Source organism: Lagopus muta, chromosome 2 (assembly GCF_023343835.1).
Source record: "Lagopus muta isolate bLagMut1 chromosome 2, bLagMut1 primary, whole genome shotgun sequence".
Lineage (NCBI taxonomy): Eukaryota > Metazoa > Chordata > Aves > Galliformes > Phasianidae > Lagopus > Lagopus muta.
Window position 1 is genome coordinate 32,474,144 of NC_064434.1, and position 19,152 is coordinate 32,493,295.

The window sequence follows — 19,152 nt, forward strand, 5'->3', positions numbered from 1 at the left end:
TAGTCACACCAAGTGGGGACTTGGATTTCTGTCAGGACTCTTGCACACCAAACACACTGCAGCTGCAGGGGCTGCATCACTTCGAAACCACCTGGGGCTCATCTGGTGGAGGGACAGCAAGGAAGAAGAGGGCATTTGTGTGCCAGCCTCGTGCTCTGCTCTTCCACCTTTCTGCTTGGATTCTGCTTGACAGAGTTGGATGCAGGGTTGCCATTCATAACTGTAATCTGGTGCCAATCCTGTAAAAGCTTCCTTTTAACAGAGATAAGATAATGCAGTCTAACAGTTCTTTAACAAAATAGGATTAATTAGCAGGAAGCTGGCTGCTTAATTCACCATTGACCTGTAAAGCCTAGTAAGAATGAGGTCACCGGACATAATAGAGCTATTTAGGAGTTTAGTGCAAACTCCAATAACAGAAATCATCTTCTAAAGCTCACTCTGATAGAATAAAATTTGGAGGTAAGGAAACATTGCTTATTAAGGACAGATCTAATCTTCAAAACAGTGCACTCTGTATACTCAAAAGTTTATTCCTTCCAAAACAAACAATTGCAACATCTAAGCATTCGGTTGGTGGACACCAGACTTTGACATTCAAACCCATCAAGTTTTTGTATCCCTTCCCCCTAAGTCTGTTATATAAAGCTCACTTTTTCTATGACCTTAATATCTCACAAGATCTTCACATTATGAGACTCTTATTTCATGTTTCAACACACAAGAATCAGTACTTCTCAGTGCATATCCTGAGCAATAGTCATGATCAAATAAAGTTTGTTTAAGGATCAGAAAACAATAGTGTACATATATTTCCATAGCTCCCCAGTTTCCCTCCAGCTTCTACCTACTTTTCCACTTGCTTTTTCTGACAGCAGCTGTTTGCAAATTACAGTTTCTTTTACTAATACACATATTGATATATAACATTTTTGCCAAAGCAGTGTTCCTGTTTTCACCCAAGAATTTCTTATTTCTTCCCCCTAAATTATGTCCTTTCTGTTGCCCACAATGTTGAAAGTCAGGATTATCAAGCCAGGTTTCAGTTGATTACAGCACACATCATCTTCGAAAGTGGTAGGTTTAGAGACATTTACAGATCAGAAATACCACCCAAAGCCATTCTCAGCAGATAAATGCATCTATTTCTGAGCGCTGTGGTCAGGTAAAAAACCATGCAACATCCAAGCTACAGAACAGTCAAAAAAAGTATTGATTTTGATGTACCAATTCTATTAGTGCTCTGCTTGCAAAGCAGGGGGATGAACAGTTCCCCTTAGCTACCCATATGGAAACAAAAAGACTTTCCTCTTTAATTTCTTTTTTCATTTATTATTCCCTCCATCTTCAAAGCCTTCATGTAGTAACTGGCTACTGTCCCACCTATGCTTGCCAAGGAAGCTTGAACATATTCCTTAAGATGGCCAAAAAGGTCATTATAGTTTGAAAGAAAACATTTCTTCTACCCAGGAGCTCAGCACACCATGTCCCTATTTTTTCAGCCTGCTGCCAATAAGGGGAAGTGAGATCTCTTTTCAAACTCAATAACGAATAGTTTTGTGTGTCTACTACAAAAGATCAGGAAGCCAGACCCACTTTTTTTATTTAACACATGGAGCCAGATTCTCAGCTGGTATATGCTGAAATTGCTCTACTGATGCAAAGAAAAATATACTGATTAGCATCAGCCAAATTTCTGCTCTACATATTATGTTTGCAAAGTAAATGGCATAAATGATGGAAATTGTACTTACTTTTTCCATTTTGAGATATTCTTCCTCAGTATTCCCTGAGAAAACATTGTTGCCTTGTTAAGGTGCTAAGGATTCAATTAAAAAAAAAAAAAAAAAGGTAGGGTCAAAATACATCCACAAAACTTCAAAACTTTTCTAGTACTATTCATCTCTGTTACCTCTACTGTCACAGCGCCAAAGGGACGAATAGTTCCTCATTTCTTCTCCTGTCTATTATTGCTTTAGAATGTCAAAATTGTACATAAATGTGGAGGGAGGAATGCATGCACACACACAATGCGCTCTGCATTGTGTTACACACCTCTCTTTTTCTCTGACTTCCAGAGCTCATTCTGCTGGAATTTCCATCAGCTGAGTATATCCAAGTGGCAAGATGATTCATCAGCAGCAAAGGAAAATATCTAAACTTTGTCCTTTAGGGAAACTTATTAGGAGAGAGAAAACTTTGCACATAGGAGAAGAGAGAAAAAAAAAAAGAAAAAAGAAGAAAAAAGGAAAACAAAGAGAACATTTGCTAAATTTTATTGAATCTTACTGCACCATCATCTTTCAGCATATCAGTTCAGAAACTACATATCTGCAACTCACATATTCAGGAAATGTACTTTCATGCAGTATTTAGGGATGTGGATGCAGCTTTGCAAAAACTAGTGTTATTTGGTGGTAAATTATTAATGCTTTGATTCATTTTTTTTTTCAAGTACACATACAATCACTGCAACATTTGTAGTGAGTAAACAAGTCCTCCCACGCTGTGAGAGAAGATAGGGATATGTTCAAGGTGATAGCACAGATAGTTTACTTTGAAACTCAGATTAAATAAGTGGTTTTTCCCTGTTTAATAGATATCTGAGCTGGCAAAATGAGGGGAAAAGGGAAGGGAAGGGAAGGGAAGGGAAGGGAAGGGAAGGGAAGGGAAGGGAAGGGAAGGGAAGGGAAGGGAAGGGAAGGGAAGGGAAGGATTATACCACAGACACAACAGGGCTGTTAAACTGCATCACCTAATGGGAGAGCTCCTGCTGGTCTCATTCTTGAACACTTTTATTTGTGCTCAAACAGCTACAAGGATCCATGACCACACTCAGCACGGAACCCAGCTTCTGTGGTGGTTTAAGCCCAGAGACATATGTTTGAAGGTCACTGATCCAGATCATTCCCTTCTTTTTCATTCCTCTATCCAGGAGATACTATGTTTGTGGGCTCCAAGAGTTTATTTTGCATGTTTGTTCTTCCCCCTCTTTGCCCTATTCAATTCTTGTCCTGCTGCTTCCTTATCTCCTGAGCTCAGCAGCCTGGAGCTCGCACTTATTTCAGAAGTGGTGCTACAGCCATCGGTTGAAAGCATTTTTTTTTTTGTCCTGAGCCTTGACCATCTGTCAACAAACATTGTGGGGGAGTGCTTGTTACCGTAACAGGTTGTGTGGAAAAACACAATACTGCTGTTCTCTCCTCCCTGCAATCTTCTCCTGGTTTGATAAACCTGAACTGTCCTTCATCTAAGGCCTATAAAATGGGTAAGCAGGAATCTTTATCAAATCAAAATGAGGGGGAACATTTTAGGGAGTAGGCCACACAACTGATGGGATTGCATGCCAAAAAACCCCCTCTGTATTGGCTAGGTTGAAGGGCAGAAATTCTAGCAGCAGGCTGCTGCTATCAAATCCACCAAGACATAACCTCATTTATTAGTCACCATATTGCCACCAATGAGAAAATGAATGGAAATAGTAAAGAAAATCAAGTTTCCAGAGAGATGGTCTTGAAATAGCTATGTGATGATCCCTTGCGTGTGTGCTGCCAGACTGTGGGGTCAGTTCTTGCCCAATACCCTGTACGTGAGAGACTGCAGTAAGGAAAAACTGCCTTAAAACATCAGCTAACATGCAACAGTCTTGCTTTATTTTTTCATTTGCTGGCCCTCTTTAATTAGAGATATTAGGGGCAACAAGACAAAAAAGCTGCACAAGTTATGGTAACCAGGAAAAATATATACAGATCAGACCTCATGGGTAGGGGCAACTCTGGATTTTAACTGTGAAGTATTTGACTAAGAATATTTATTTAACCTCTAGGACCTTTCATGAAGGTGTTTTGCTGCAGTGAAGGAGAAGTAAATATCATTACTTTATTGAAACCGTTTATCTTTCCTTGTCTTTCCTTAGGGTATAAGTGACTGATACCCTCCAGACATCACTTCTTCCGCATGCACTCAGAGTTTGCACTTGTGCAGTTTGTGTTTAGATTTGAGAAATTTCCCCAAAATCCAGAACCACTACAGTAGGTCCACAGAGTACTCTGTGCTTGCTTCTCTCCACTTCCAGACATGATTCAAAACACACTGAAATCAGTGTGTGACTTTTCACCCACTCCACTGAGCTTTAGATCAGGATACCCACACCTCTGCCTGTGGCTCCCCTGTGAACTCAGCTGTAACCATATCCAAAAGTGGAAATTGATACAGGCACTTGGAGCTTGCCTGGTGCTGCCTTAAAGTACTCATCTTTGTCACATTGATATTCAGCTTGTTCCATATGCTCAGCTTAGTATAGATCCTGCAATTGGTGGGGTTTTTACCAATAAAGGTTTGCTGTCAGGAACAGTATTAACCTCAGGAGCTGGCTTTCTGAGCTAAACAGCAGGATCAGAGGAACACAACAGAAATAAGGACTGTGGCTCCTCAAGGGTGCAACAAGACTGAGGGCTATGGGAAAGCAGCAATAGAGAAAGAAGAAAGGAAGGATAAAGGAGGAGGCAAAAATATTAATACCCCTTATTGCTTTCTGAACATCCTTTTCATAACTGGAATTCTGTTGTAGCAGTGAGCCCACTCACAGTGTTGTGTGTCCCAGTGCCAGAAAAATGCAAGCATGAGTAGATGATGTATTTGTTTTGTGTTATTTGTTGTGCCATAAATATGAAGACATGTTATTGTGTTCTGGGACCAAAGCTGTTCTTTGCTGTTGCTGCCGTATGAGGAAGAAAATGAAAACAGTGGGGAAAATCCAGAGGAAACACGTGATGCTATCAGCCATGTGCTGTGCATAGGCACTGTTTCCTCTCTTTCCTGAACCAGAAAACAGGATTGTAATTTCAGGTTCCAACTCAGACCCACTGCCCTGCTGAAGGTAATGTGTTCAGGCTGTGCTGGTACTTTCTGGCCTGTGCCCAACATTGGTAGGAGCTTCTTCCACTCAGATTGCTCAGCCCTATGCAGAGGCTGGAGCCCCTTAGCAGCCATCTTCAGGGGCATGATGATGTTCACGTCACTGAGCAGCACAGAACTGGCAGCTCTTGTGCTGTTCCTGGCAGGGTGAGCAGAGCCCTCCTTTATGCCTGCCTTCTCAGCATTGCCTCCTCAGGCAGAGAAGAAAACAGGGCCTCAATTTTTATTTTTTTTCCCCACAAAGCCTTAAATAATGGAAGGAATTTTAGAAAAAGTTAAATTGAAATGGCTCTGAAGGTTTGAATGCTATATCCCATCTTTTTCTCATCCTCAGAAAGACGAGACATGAATTTTTATTTTGTATGCCAGCGTTAGTTTTAATTCAGCAAAAGTTCTTTGGCTGAGTGAAAAATGCAAAATCAGACAGTTTTCTGCATGAGAAAAAGCGAATCATTGCTGCCTTGATAGCTCATTTCGTTTATTAAAACTGCTGGGCCAAGATTTATTTTTAATGAACTCTGATCAGTCACAGCCAGTGATTTCACAATTCATGTTAGTACTGTAGGCATTTGTTGCACTGCAAACAGCTCATTTGCTTATTTTCTCGAAGATTTTTTTTTCATCTGCATTGAAATTGGTCACACAGGCTTTTATGGGATTTTTCAAGCTAAGTATTTTTGTTCCCATGGCTAGAGGCCATATGTCAGAACCTTTTATTGTCACTAAAGAAAATAAATAAATAAATTTAAAAAAAAATACAAACAAAAAAACCACTTGCTTTTATTATGCTAAGGCCTTTCATTTTTCTTTTTCTTTTTCTTTTTCTTTTTCTTTTTCTTTTTCTTTTTCTTTTTCTTTTTCTTTTTCTTTTTCTTTTTCTTTTTCTTTTTCTTTTTCTTTTTCTTTTTTTCTTTTTCTTTCTTTTTCTTCTTCTTCTTCTTATGTTTACAATGCCTTGACTTCCTGTCTCACTAAACCATACTTCATCCTTCTGCTTTTTCTAGTATGCATATGTGTGCAAGCAAAAAAAACATACTTCACAGATGGGGAAAGGTAACTTCATGCCAACAGAGACAGTTATAATGAAGGTTGTAGAACCACGTTTCTGCGTTATATCTTATTTATTTATTTATTCAAAAGGAGCTGTGAAGTAGAAATCAAAATGGTCTGTCTTGAACCAAAAAAAAACTAAAATTCCTTCAAAGCTTTGCACTGGAATTGGAGCTCTTAGGCTGGCTGTTAGAATGGCAAACTGTTGAATTGAAGAGTGCCAGCACAAAAATGAATCCTACTGCTCTGTTTTTGGTTTTGGTTTTTTTTTTTTTTTTCTTGTTTTTGGGTTGTTGGGTTGTTTTGTTTTGTTTTGTTTTGGTGCGTTTTGTTTTTTTCCTTCATAAGAATTTTAGTTTGCAAAAGCAGTAGATGGCTCATCAGGAAGATGCTCTTCAGGGCAATTACTCCATGCTTCAGGTGGTGTAAGCAAAGCTATAATCAGATGTAAATAGGTGGACTATTGTGTATTCTGCTTAATGGTATGACTAATCCCTTCCAAAATAAATAAATAAATAAATAAATAAATAAAAACCAAATAGAGAGTAATTGGCTTGGAGAGAGATGTACTGCAGTCATATCTTCAGCAGATTAATAAATTCTTCATCTGTTTCAGACTATGGAGTCTGGCAGAGGATTTTATCAGATCTCTTGGTCACATAGTGAGGCAGAACAGTCACACACTGGGGCTCAGGGCTGACACAAGGCCCTGGTCTGGCCAGCAACGCTGCAACTTGAGTGTAGCAGCCAAGTCCTTCACTTTCACCCCGTGTTCCCCGGGATCCAAGAGAACGAAACCACTCACACTAGAGAGTGTTTGCTTTGGTTGTCTGAAACAGTTCTAAAGCAGCTGCTTGGCAATGACTGAAGAAAGAATGGAGAGATGGCTCCAGTCCAAGGGAGCGTCAAGCCACGCAGTGCTGGCACCAGTGGCCCACTTGGGCTACCTCCAGTGACAGCCCACATCCCAACAGGGGTGGGCAACTGCAGGGTCCGCTTGGCCTCACCTCCTGCATCAGACACAGAGGGCTTCTCAAAGGGACACCACTGCTTAAAGGCATTAGTTGTAATGCAATACCTGTACAATTCACTGTTTCAAGAGGATGTTCCAGCTAAACCGCCCCTGCTTATTTTGCCTTGCCTCATCTTACCTGAGAAGGTGCAGCCTCATCTTACCTGAGAAACCGTAATAATCAGATCATGCAGTATCAACAGCTGCTGTATGTTAATCATTCTCCACATCTTTACCTCTTATTTACTGCCTCAGTGTCCATGCTGAGGAAGTGTTAATCTGCCCGCAGGCAGTAAATATCAAGAGCAGCAATGGTATCTAACCATAGAAAAGAAGGGAACTGGACTGACACATTGGTTGTCCATCTGTTTGTCTGCTTGGAAGCTGGGTCTGTGCCAAGAATTTTAGCCAAGATGTGAATTTGGAGGATGCTGAAAGTTTAATCTCCTCTACCCCCTGAGTTCAATCAAGAACATGTTTGCTTCCCTGTAGACTTCAGCAATAATAATGTTAAGTGGTTCTGTGAGATAATGAGTAACCACCAGTAATTTGAGTAAACTCTCAGGAAATGTAGCTGCAGCCCTCCCCTCTCTGTGAGGAGCCCGGCTTCAATGTAGCCTCAAGCAGTGATTTGTCCCCTCTGCATCTGAGAAGAAGAGCTAGAGAGACATTCAAAGTGGAGTAAAGTGATGCCACTGAGCTGTTCTTGAGATACATTCACCTTGTTGGTGGCCTTTGACACAGGGCAGTCTCCTGTAAATGTGCTCAAATAGGCTGTCCAGACCTCACCCATGTATCTGGCAGTTTTAGGCTGTGATGCAGGCTCTGAACTAGTTTACATTTATATAATACTACCTGAGCAGTTGTTTCCTACTACATTATATTAGAAAGAAAACAAAATGTATTAAAAAAAATTGAAATACTTAAAATCCCATGAAACACAAATATTTGCACAGCAGATACTTATTAAATAACTAGATCCATCTATTTAAAACACTAATATTTGCTTTTGCATAGTAGAACCTAACACTTTAGGGATCTGGGAAAAAAAAACTAACAGTTCACAGCAAAATGCATGGCAATGCTTGTACCATGGAAAATAATGACAGTTCTCAGAAAAAAAATCAGATATGCCTCTGTTTTGCTTTCTTACATTGGTGCATGAGGAGATCCTTTTATATGGGAATACCTGGGTAAAACTCTAATTCATTCTTATTCTTCTCTTACAGGAAACATAATTATCTGTCAGATATAGATTCTGGTTTGGGTGTTGTTTGTTTTTTTGTTGTTTTGGTTTGGGTTTTTTTTGCCTTTCTTTTCCAAGCTGTTTCCTACTGACTCTTGAGGAAAAAATCCATTCTTCTCTTAATTTCTGGAGCCTTTCAGAGACAAAGGGTTGTTTTTTGAAATACTAAAATAAACACCATAAATTTCAGCCTGAGAATTTTCTGTGGATGCCAAATCTACAGCTGTAGCCAGTGTGACCAGATGTTCAGGGGCAAAAAAGATGACAACTACTTCTGCTTAGTAGGATTCCAACACTGTCACTACATGAGCATTCCAACACAGCCAAGGGATATATGGCTAGAGTAAAAGCCACTGCTTTTTTAGGCACTTCTTTGCTCCAAGAATAGCCTGTTAGTAGTCTAACAGCGTACAACAGTTGAGAAGGAGAAATAAAAGTTGCGTCGTTAGAGACGCAGATGCAGAACGTCATTGCTGAGTTAAGGGATAGGCTTCCTAAACCTCCTCTCACATGGATAAGCTTCTCATCACTTAAGTAATTTCATTAACCTCCAGTAAGATACAACTTCCAAGGCAGACAGAGAGCTTCCAGTGAATTCCAGACTGTTTGTACTCATGCTCATTTTTGGGAATCAGAAGGAAATTATATGGTTTGTTCAGGGGAAGACAAGCCATCAGGTAGACAATAGCCGCTGCACTGGAAATTTGGACTTTGTTGTTGCTTCTCCTGAAGTTAATCGTGACTGTGTTTGACCTGAACTAAGCCCTGCTTGGCTAATACTGTGTCTGACTCAATGAGAGAGAGGTCAGAAATGAGGAAGCACCCTGTGCTATGAGAACCTCATCAGTTTCGTGTTCCAGGGTTCATAGTTCAGCACTGACTGAGCTAAATCTTTAGGATACAGACCGAGACTAAGTTGAAAACTCTAGTTCTCTCTCAAATGCTCAGCTTTTCTCGAGAACAGAAAAGCTCATAAACTTTTCAACAAAACTCAGCTGAATTTCAAATATGTAACAAAACAATTTTGGATGGTTTGGAAAAGACTGATCTCAAATGTGAAAGTATTTTGTCTGAAACATGCAGATCTATTTAACATAGTGCGATAAATTCAGCACTAAAGTTGTTGAACAACTTAATACACCTCACTTCTTCCCCTTTCAGATGAACTGTTTACATGGGACAATTAGCCCATGACTTGGCAAAGAAAACAAAACAAGAGTTCAAAACTCTTTTCTCCTTCTCCAATTTTTCAAAGCATTGCCTGTAAGTCTCATTAAAATCCATAGGAACTGACACAACTGTTTTAGTGCTCCCCATTGCTTTTTTGTCTTCACTTTTGCAGTTTGACTTGTTGCTCTATTATTTGCCTCTTGCTATCACAAGTGACATTAATTAAGGCTGTAGGCTCCCCTTGCCAAATTTAACAAAAAAGAACATGTAGGCATTGAGTTCTCTTGCCTGATGGGGCACATTTTCTCACTCAGAGCCAAGCTTCAGGCCACTGTGAAAATCCTAGCAAAAGAAAAGCAATTTTGTAGTGGAAATCTGAACACTTGGTGTTTTTTCCATATAGGATTATGATTATTTATTGTCCTACTCAGTTTTATTCTTAACTTCTATTTTTACAATGATCAGATAATTTGTGTGGGACTATAGGGCAACATACACCATTTATTTTTGGCTTAACATTAGAAACCATATAGTCAAAACTCCTACTGTTTCTTGGGAGATTTTGTCAAACGAGGACTCAGGAAAGAATGTGAGGATTGTCTTGAGGCACAGGGCTGAGCAGTTTTCATAGTGTAAGTTGTATTCACTAACAGAGCTGGTTGAGAATGAGCTCACAAAGGGTTATCTTGTCAGAAGCTGCATATGCCAGTTTCAAAAGGAAAGGAAGTTCCAAGATGGCATTTTTGTCAGAAAATGGAGAAAAAAAACACCTGGGCCAAGGCAATAGTTGGCTACCAGGAGCCCTGAATTTCAGTACTGGAGACGTGTTTCTGCTCCCCAGTGGGCAAAGAGGTTTTGGTATGGAAGCAGCATGCCTTCAGTCCAAGCCTTAGGTGCCTCTTTGCAAAGCAGCAAAGAAAAAATTTAAATATATTAGGGAGCTCCTGCTTTCCACTTGCAATGGCCTTTTTGATGCCCTTGAGGCAGCACCTCTCCAGCACTTTCCCCTTGGCATAGCCTTGAGGCTTGTGACTGAGATCTGAGGGGCTGAATGTCTCACATCATTTTGTTTCTAGAAGTATACTGACACTGTAGAAAACAGAATTATGACATACTTCAGCCTTAATGAAAGTTCACACACTTCAGTAAATGTACAAATATTTTGACTGTAATTGATATAATTTCTTTTGGAATTGATAGGCAGTTTCAGTATGCAGAACAGCAGAGCCCCTTCTCAACTGATTTTTGCTGCCATTAATTAACTCCCCTTTTTCTCTTTCCATTGCAAATATTAGACTAAATAATTCTAAAATGACCAATAGATATTTCTGCCTGACAAATAATTTTAAATCAGCCAGAAAAATCTATGCAATGTAGCTGGTTGAGCAACATGGTAGTTTAGCTGTGAGGCTTCTGCATCGGTATTTAAGTATTTTGGGCAGGAGCAGTGCAATAGCTGGCCAAAGAGAGCCAGTTTCAGCAGAACATGTATTGCTATAGCTGTATGTGTGGTATGTTAGCTAGACAGCAGGCCCAAGAGGCCTTTCTGAATATTTGTCTGACACTGATAGATAACGAATGCTGGGAATGTAAGAGACTGGCTCATCTCTGAAATAACACAACAGCCTCAAGCTAAAAAGTATTTCACCATTTCCAAATGAATTTCTACATTTCGTCACGCTATCTCCTAAGCTGGGTAGCCCTCTGTCTGACTAAACAGTAATACCAAGCAATCTGCAGGAACAGCCTGTATCCGAAAATACCCAGCTCCCTTCTGCGTGCACACACCCAGTGACACTGGGTGCAAACCTCGGGAATCGAAAGTGAGACCCAGCAGCCTCCTCCCCCCAGCACAGGGCAGCCCTGAGCAGTTTCACTTCCCGCTTCCAATGGCCTGTGGATCTGTCAGGAGTAGCTGCTCGGCCGGGCCTCACCTCGCCGTGCGCGGAGACACTGACAGAGGACCCGTTCAGTGCGGCTGCTGGCATGTGCAAACACATAGCTGGCCATAAAATGCTGTTCTTTACTTAGGCTCCCTTTCAGCCACACAGAACTGTCCTTATCCTGGCCACACGCTGAACACAGATGCTGACATCCAAGCACAGAAGTGCGATGTTACTTAACTTTCAAAAATTCAGCGTAGGGCTCTCTCTGTAAATCCTAATCCCTATTTTGAAACAACTCATCCTTTCTTTGTTCCTTTTCTTGTCCCACCTAAGCTAATTCTGCTTAAATATTTGTTTTATTGGTTTACATTGCACAACATGGATGATACCTGGAAGGACTACTACGTGAAATAAAACCAATAAAAATATTTTTGAAGCACAAGAAAGAGCCTTCTTTATCTGCTAGGCTCTAGCAATCTAATTAGTGCAATTCACTGCATCTGCACTCAGACACTTCAAAGCAATTTGTGAAGAAGTAGATTCCTCTCTCTTTACAATATAATGACACATGAAATTGAATTTAATGGAAATTACTGTGCAAAAAGAAAAGATGATACTCCATGAAGTGTACTCAGCAGTATTGTCACCGCCAAGTCATGCTAGTTTAGCTTTGTGATTGGGTGTGTGCTCCATTCCTAGCTGGAGATAGTGACAAACACAAGGATAAAGAACATTGGAGTGCTTCATTTTTAAGTACTTGCATTTTAATACAGACAAACGTATAGTAACTGGACAGTCAAAATCCTGCAGCAGTCAAAGAATACTCAGAAAAGACCCAATTATATCGTATTGTCTTTGTAAGCATGCAAAGTCCAGTTGAAACAAAGGAATCTGAAAGCCTGGCAGCTCTGGGAGAAGCTGCATGCTCCTGGTTGTATGCAAGGCTGTTCAGGAACTAACAAGCTGCAGCTTCAAACCAGTGAAAAGATAATTGGGAGGCAGGAGTTCTGCAGAAATTCAGCAGAAATTGCCACGTTCCCATTCTCATGGAGGAAAGAAAGAATCTTCTCAAAATTAAGGCCAGTAGTCATAATTTTAATGCTATAGATTAAGGAAGCAAAAATAAATGCATTTTTCCACTTTCTGCTGGCAGAATATGTAATCTATAAAATGACTGTCCTGTTTTCTGAGACCCGTAATTCCACCATAACTAATAAATGCTAACCAGTGAACATCCATCCAGTAGGAAGAGGAAAGCCAAGTCACCTCCAGCTCCTGAAGGTCCCAGTTCAATCCCATTTCCCATGACAAAGCACAGAAGGACCTCTGGCTATAAGGAAATCTGCCCTAGATTTCTAGAAATAACTAATGAAGATCTGGATGCAAAATTCCTTGCAGAGGGCCTTGATTTCCATAGGGCAATCTGTCCTTTCTGAAAGTAAACTTTTGCATGGCCCAAGCTGAATTTCAAACACCAGTGGCTGGTTCTAAATTGTAATGTAAACACATGGAACAACCACATGCACAGACGACTGCATATACAGGCATGTGTTTGCAGACCCATCCTTAGAGGGAATTTATAACTTGCTCATATGGATAAAAGTCATTTGGCCACATGGGATACTCATAAGAAGAAAATAGGTATTAAAATTTTGTGAACTACACAAATACTGTCTGCTAATTCTGAACAGCTACAGTATAGGCTAAAATAATTATTTGAGGATTAGAAGGATTAGCTGTTGAGATTTGGAGTAAACAGATTCTAAAAGCAATGCAACCACTTAGACCACTCTACTTAAATACACACTCATGTTGTGACTGCAAAATGTACACAGGACAGAAGAGATGGAAAATACATGCAGAGGCAGTGGGAATTGATGTCTGGATGCTGAATTTCTTCTCTCTCAGGAAGCTGGTAACATGAGTACGGGATATTCACCGTTATGTTTGATACATGCTTTCTTAGGTTCATATGGCAACCCTGGAAGACAATATGTCAGTGAATCTATGCTAGATATACATTCAGCCACAAGTACCTCAGCTAAACCTCAGTATCTATGGGACTTCAGGCTGGGCAGTAAGCAGGAGATGGCCCTGTCCAGTTGGGAAGAATAACAGTTGGCTCACATTACATGTGCAACAAGGAGGGACTGCCTTAGAGGTGACCATGTGTTTCATGTGGCCTTTGTGTCTGATCACATACTCGTGCTTTTTTGAAAAACAAATGCTAAATCCTGGGAATGAAAGTGCCGGCACACAGAAAGGGTCTCTTTCTTTGATATTACAAGATATTTGTTATAGAGAACAAATGCAGACAATTTAGTGTATTTTTTTGTTGTTAGCTTTAGTCTTTCTGAAATCTGTAGAGTCTCATTGTTTCTGGCACAGGCCTGTGCTGCAGTATTGCATAGATGAAAAATCTATCCAAGTCCAAGTGGGTTTACAGGACAAGATTTCCACTACAAAGAGCATGTACAACAAAGTACAGATTGCAGCTGCTCACATGCAAACTTTTGAGCTCTGACAGGCATCCATTTTGAATAAAACACTTGCAAGCTGGCAGAAAGTAATTTAGTTTCTTTTCAGTGCTTCGTAGTAATTATGGAGAAGTTTCTTGGCTTTGGATTAGCTTTTAAAAGCCAGTTGGTCTCTGCTCTTTGCTACTGTCCAGTTAGATTATCTTTTATTGCATAAGGGTACATAATAATTTTTTAAAAATATGGTAATTCTTCTATTAACACAGGAGGAGGGAAAAAAAGCAACAGAAACCCTGGATGTATTAAGCATCTCTTTCATCGATCCACCCTCTTGTCTTGGACCATGACCAATGAAATAATAAAATACATCAATCTTTTTCAAAAAACAATGTAATTCTTGCAACGTCTAGATGGCTTCTGGGATTTGAGGCTATTTATTACAGTTTCTGAAATGTTAAAATAATGTTTATGTAAATGAAAATATTTATCTAGGTTACTGCTGTCAAGTACTCACTGAGAAAAATTTTGCATTAATAAGGAACCTTGAGCAACAACAGACACAGAAACAACTAGCAGCCAGCAGTTGGGACAGGCATAAATCTAAAAAAACAATTGTCCGGATTCTTCTGTAAGGGACCACATGGTGCTCCCAGTTACACAGTATTAATTCCTTGCATTATAACTTTCAACCACAGAAATTAAACTGTAAAAGTTTTCTGGATGAGTAGCAGTGCTATTTCATGCCATCCATAATGAGTTTTAGAGAAAGTTGCTATCTGTCCTTTAAGACAGAGATAAGGAACTTCTTTTAGCATTTCAGTGTAACAGAATTATCCAACACCACAAAAAATAATAGGTATCAGCTTACCTTCCATGGACTACTATGACATTATAGGCCTGCAGGTCATATGAAATAAACTTGCTACTGTTTTCAAACCAAGGGATGAAGTTCAATTAGCCTTATAGAAGAATCTACCTAGATGGAAAGAATAAAGACAGTGTTGTTCAGAATTAAAGCAGTCCTTATTCAATCCAATTTATTCCTCTTCCAAGTGACCTATCAAGTGATGACAAAGCAGAATTTATTTCTATTTTGCAAAGCTTGAAGAGGACAGCATTTGCGCTCATGTTATAGGTAGACAGGGTTTTAACACCAGTGTCCAGTTCTGGCACATACTCTGGCTGAAACAACTGAAAGCTGTGAAGAGAAAAAATGGATGCTTATTTGTTTATCAGATTGAGCTAATACAATTGGCATAAATCTTCTTGGAAAATGGTGATGTTCTAATTTATTCTTGAGGAACAGTGATAATTCAAAATGGTGGTGAAGGAGCTTCAGTAGCTCACACACAAGCAAAAGGAGAAAAGAAAGCATAGAAGCAACACAGTCCTGCTCCCTCCTTCCAGCATGGAACTGCTCTCTGTGCAGCACAGGGCAAGGTCTTTTCCTTGTTTCCTCAAGGCAGGCTCCCACCTCTGTCAGACAGCTGCCAACCCAAAGGCTCCAGGTCCCCATTTGTATGTGTGGCTGCAGCAGTGGCCAGTACAGTCTTTGCCCTGACTACTCCATCCTCCTCATCAACTTCTGCTGACACCATAATTTGTGTGGTTACCTAGATGGGCCAGGTGGACTAAAGAATTCCATATCCAACAAGAAATAAGCATGTTGTCAACACCTTCAGTGCCTGCCCATGGTGCCTGGACTACTCTGCCCAAACAGACACAGAATTGCTGGGCCCAGAGCTGCAACAAGCCTGTCAGGACATGTATCACTCCAAGGTGTTAGACCATGGATGGTATCACTGCATCTAGTCAGATGATTAGTGTAGGGAAAATAATGCTAAAGATCAGAAAATAGAATTTCCCTTTGCAGCCAGCTGCAAAATGCACTTTTTTTTTCTCCCCAAAAGGTAACATTTTACATAATACATAATACATACATATATGCAACTGTATTTCCACATATGTCATAGAATCACCAGGGATGGAAAAGATCTCTAAGATCATCCAGTCCAACCCATCCACCTATCAGCAATATTTTCCCACTAAACAACATCCCTCAGTACAACACCTAAATGTTTCTTGAACACCTTCAGGGACAGCAACTCCACCATTTCCCTGGGCAGCCCATCTCAGTGCCTGATCATTCTGTGGGAGAAGTATTTCCTAATGTCCAACCTGTTGCAAGTAGAGGCCATTCCCTCCAGTACTACTGCTAGTTATATGGGTAGAAGAGGTCAACCCCCACCTCACAACAAGCACCCTATGCATGTACATCTGCCAATTTGTGCCTATGAATCCACTCATATGTGTCTGTGTATGCATACACAGAACATGTGGATTAACAGTCTTTCAGATATAGGCTAACATAGTGACCAAATTTACATTGGTGCCAGAATTTCCTATGAGCATTGTTAAGAGAGTTTTTGCATTTCCATTTCTGCTTATGGTCAGGTTCTTCAACATCATAAACCATTTTCTCCCCTACAACAAGGGGAGAATATACACAGTAAGAATTGCATAATGGGTGATGTAGCATAATGAGAAAGATGCCTAGAAGAAAATGAAAGTGTAAAGCTATTAAACATTCACTGCAGGAGATGTAAACTTGATTAAATTATAGTTATGTTCAACTCTTTATATAAACTCCATTTTTCTGACAAAATGACAAATTTTGAAATAAAGCATTGAAACATAAAAGTTATTCAGATGAGAATACAGGAAATTCAGCTACTTCAACATCTCATTGAGGAATAGACAGAAGGACATACGTCACTTGGTCCGTCCTGCTCCCCCACAAAGCTCTGGGCATAGCCTGAGAAAACTGATCTACCACCCAACCTCTTTAGCCATAGTAGTATCATCACAATGATCAAATCATCAAAACCTTTCTAAAGTTCGGAACACCACAAGGAGTGTGGTGTGGAGCAGGAAGACCTTCAGGTCTGCAACAAAGGCTGAGGAGTTGGTCTGGCCACACCATTCTCAGCTCAGAATTCCATATCTGTCTTTCCATCCTCTCAGGAAGCCATACCTTGACCCAGAACTTGAGGCAGGTCTGACTGTCTTCTGATTAACATACTCAGTGCATATTTCATGCATCGTTTGCATGAAAGCTATGCAGCAAGCAGGGCAAACTTAAAAGATAGAACAAAGTGAGTACACAATCTCAATGGGTCCATCGGGGAGATTTTTGAGAGCCACCTTGCTGATGAATGGCTGAAACATGTGATCATACTTCAGCCACTCTTCACGTTTTTCTTGTCACTGTTCTGTTTTTTTTATCTCCTGCATTTATTTCACTTCAGTATTTCCCATCTTTCATGTTCCACTTGTGCAAACAAACAAGACATAATATTAACACTAAGTCATTTAGCAAAACTGTGGCCCTGGCAAAAAGGGCCATTTTCAAAGGGTGCTGGCAGAAAAATAAACATGGAAGAAAACAAAGGAGGAGCACTACCTTTTTTCTCTGCACTGCTGAACTTGTCTTTGATCTCACTGGAGATCGTTTTTATCCCTAAGAGGCAATTAAACCTCAAATGCAGAATGAAGGGAATGACATCACAAGGTTTAACTAGAAACTGTGCATTTCACAAGAAAAAAGAATCGTACAGTTCAGAGTAGGAAAAGTCTGACGTTCTTCTCACACCATGGTACCAAGGAGAGAATAATTTGTAAGGGAAGCAGTGCAACGGAATGAGCAGGCCATCTCCAGCCCATAACTGCTATTTGTTCTGTCCTTCTCCAACATGAGATCAAATGATTTGGTAACTGCCAAGAAAATTCTGGCTTGTGCATCACCAAGCAGGAAATTTCAGTAATGAAAACATAATCCTGCAATAAAAAATAATTACAAAAAAATCAGAAAAAAAATCAGAAAAAATGCCGCTCTAAGGAAGGAATACGGAATATACGGAATTGCAACACTTTCCTAGCACCTGTTAAACACAGCAGCAAAACCATGTAGTATATGATTTTTTCCCCTTAAGGGAGCAATATATTTTGGTGTTTTTTTTTTTTTTTTTTTTTTTTTTTTTTATAAACAGTGACTGTTATAATAATCTTTTTTTTTTTTTTTTTTTTTTTTTTTCATATAACTTTCTGGAAAAACAATTCACTTTGGGGACTAAAATTCTTTAAATCTGGTTCCAGCCCAGAGACATTTCTGGAAACTTGAGCAAGATGCTGTCAAGTATTTCTGAATTATACGTAGATGTCTGTCAAAGCATGCACTTAAGTTTTTCTTATTTTTTTTTTTTTCATTCACAACTTAAAACTAATTTTTTAACAGAGTTCTCTGCGATGCCTGTAGACTTTTTATGGAGAAACATATCAGCTCTTTGTAAGTGATTTGAAAACAGTTTTTCATGTATAGCAGAGAAGCTTTTAGAAATATTCAAAGTTAACGATGGTCATGACTGCCATGTGCAGTTAGTAATTTTAGAAGATTTCTATGTCAGAAAATCCATTTTTCCAGAGGTTCATCATTGCTGAGAGGCCACAGTGAAATATTTTTGTTCACGTATAAAACAAAGGCAGGTAAAATAAGCAGAAAGACCAGCACGTCACACCTCATTTTTAAAGTAAAAAATGCAAGACTATCACAAAGTCACTTTTCAAAAACAATGTCATGTTCAAATATTGAGGTTTTCAGGCTGCGTCAATACTGAAAAAATATTTTGCTGGTAACCTAGTCACAAAATAACATACAATTCATTGAAAGCAGGCTCTTGTCAATGCTACTGAAATTAAAGTTTTTTTAAGGAGGTTGTAAGATCTGGAGATCCTTTCCTTCTTCCTGCTGAACTGGAAATGTCAGTGGCTATGAGCACAGGATGTACCTGGGCACAGAGACAGCCTTTTGTCAATAATTGCGTTTGTGAGGTCGTAGAAGGCAGCAGAGGTGGTCTGGACAGCCCTCAGAGGTGTCCCATAGGGCCCCCAAACACCACTATTCACAGCAAAACGTGTCCCTGCTCTTAGTACAAATGCCTTGTGATTTTCAGCAACCACAAGAAGTCAAGTCCTTAACTTTAAATTTGTATCTAAGCAGGGACAGGTTCACCAAGATCAAAATGAAATACCAGAGGGGAGAGAAAGGGCCATAGACATCTGAGAAAACTAGTCCTTACAGAAGAAAAGAGCTTGAATTCCCCACGGACAGTCTGGCTTTCTGTTTTGAATGCCATTCACTTAAATTGGTCGCCTGGTGTAGTCATATCTGCTATAATTGCAGCAGATTGCAATTGCAGAAACATCTTCTGCATATAAACCCTTTTATTATGGCATATAAACACAACATTTCCAGTAATTTAGGGGCAGCTAAAATCTCCTTTTCCAATTCTTTGGAAGCTGCCTCCCCTGTAGTAGTTCATGCGACATCAATGGAGC

At 39.8% G+C, this 19,152-nt stretch overlaps 2 protein-coding genes across 3 annotated transcripts in view; one reads left to right on the top strand and one right to left on the bottom strand.

The window, feature by feature from the left end:
* Positions 1–19,152, top strand: part of BCKDHB (branched chain keto acid dehydrogenase E1 subunit beta) — a 1,150,961-nt gene that overhangs the window by 681,193 nt on the left and 450,616 nt on the right. The window lies entirely within an intron of this gene.
* TENT5A (terminal nucleotidyltransferase 5A) overlaps positions 1–19,152 on the bottom strand; it is a 42,732-nt gene that overhangs the window by 18,005 nt on the left and 5,575 nt on the right. For both annotated transcript variants that reach the window (XM_048934894.1, XM_048934895.1), the window contains exon 2: positions 14,627–14,730. In XM_048934894.1, coding sequence (XP_048790851.1) covers positions 14,627–14,633 — 7 coding nt within the window. In that variant the 5' untranslated portion in view covers positions 14,634–14,730. The remainder of the gene's footprint in view (positions 1–14,626; positions 14,731–19,152) is intronic.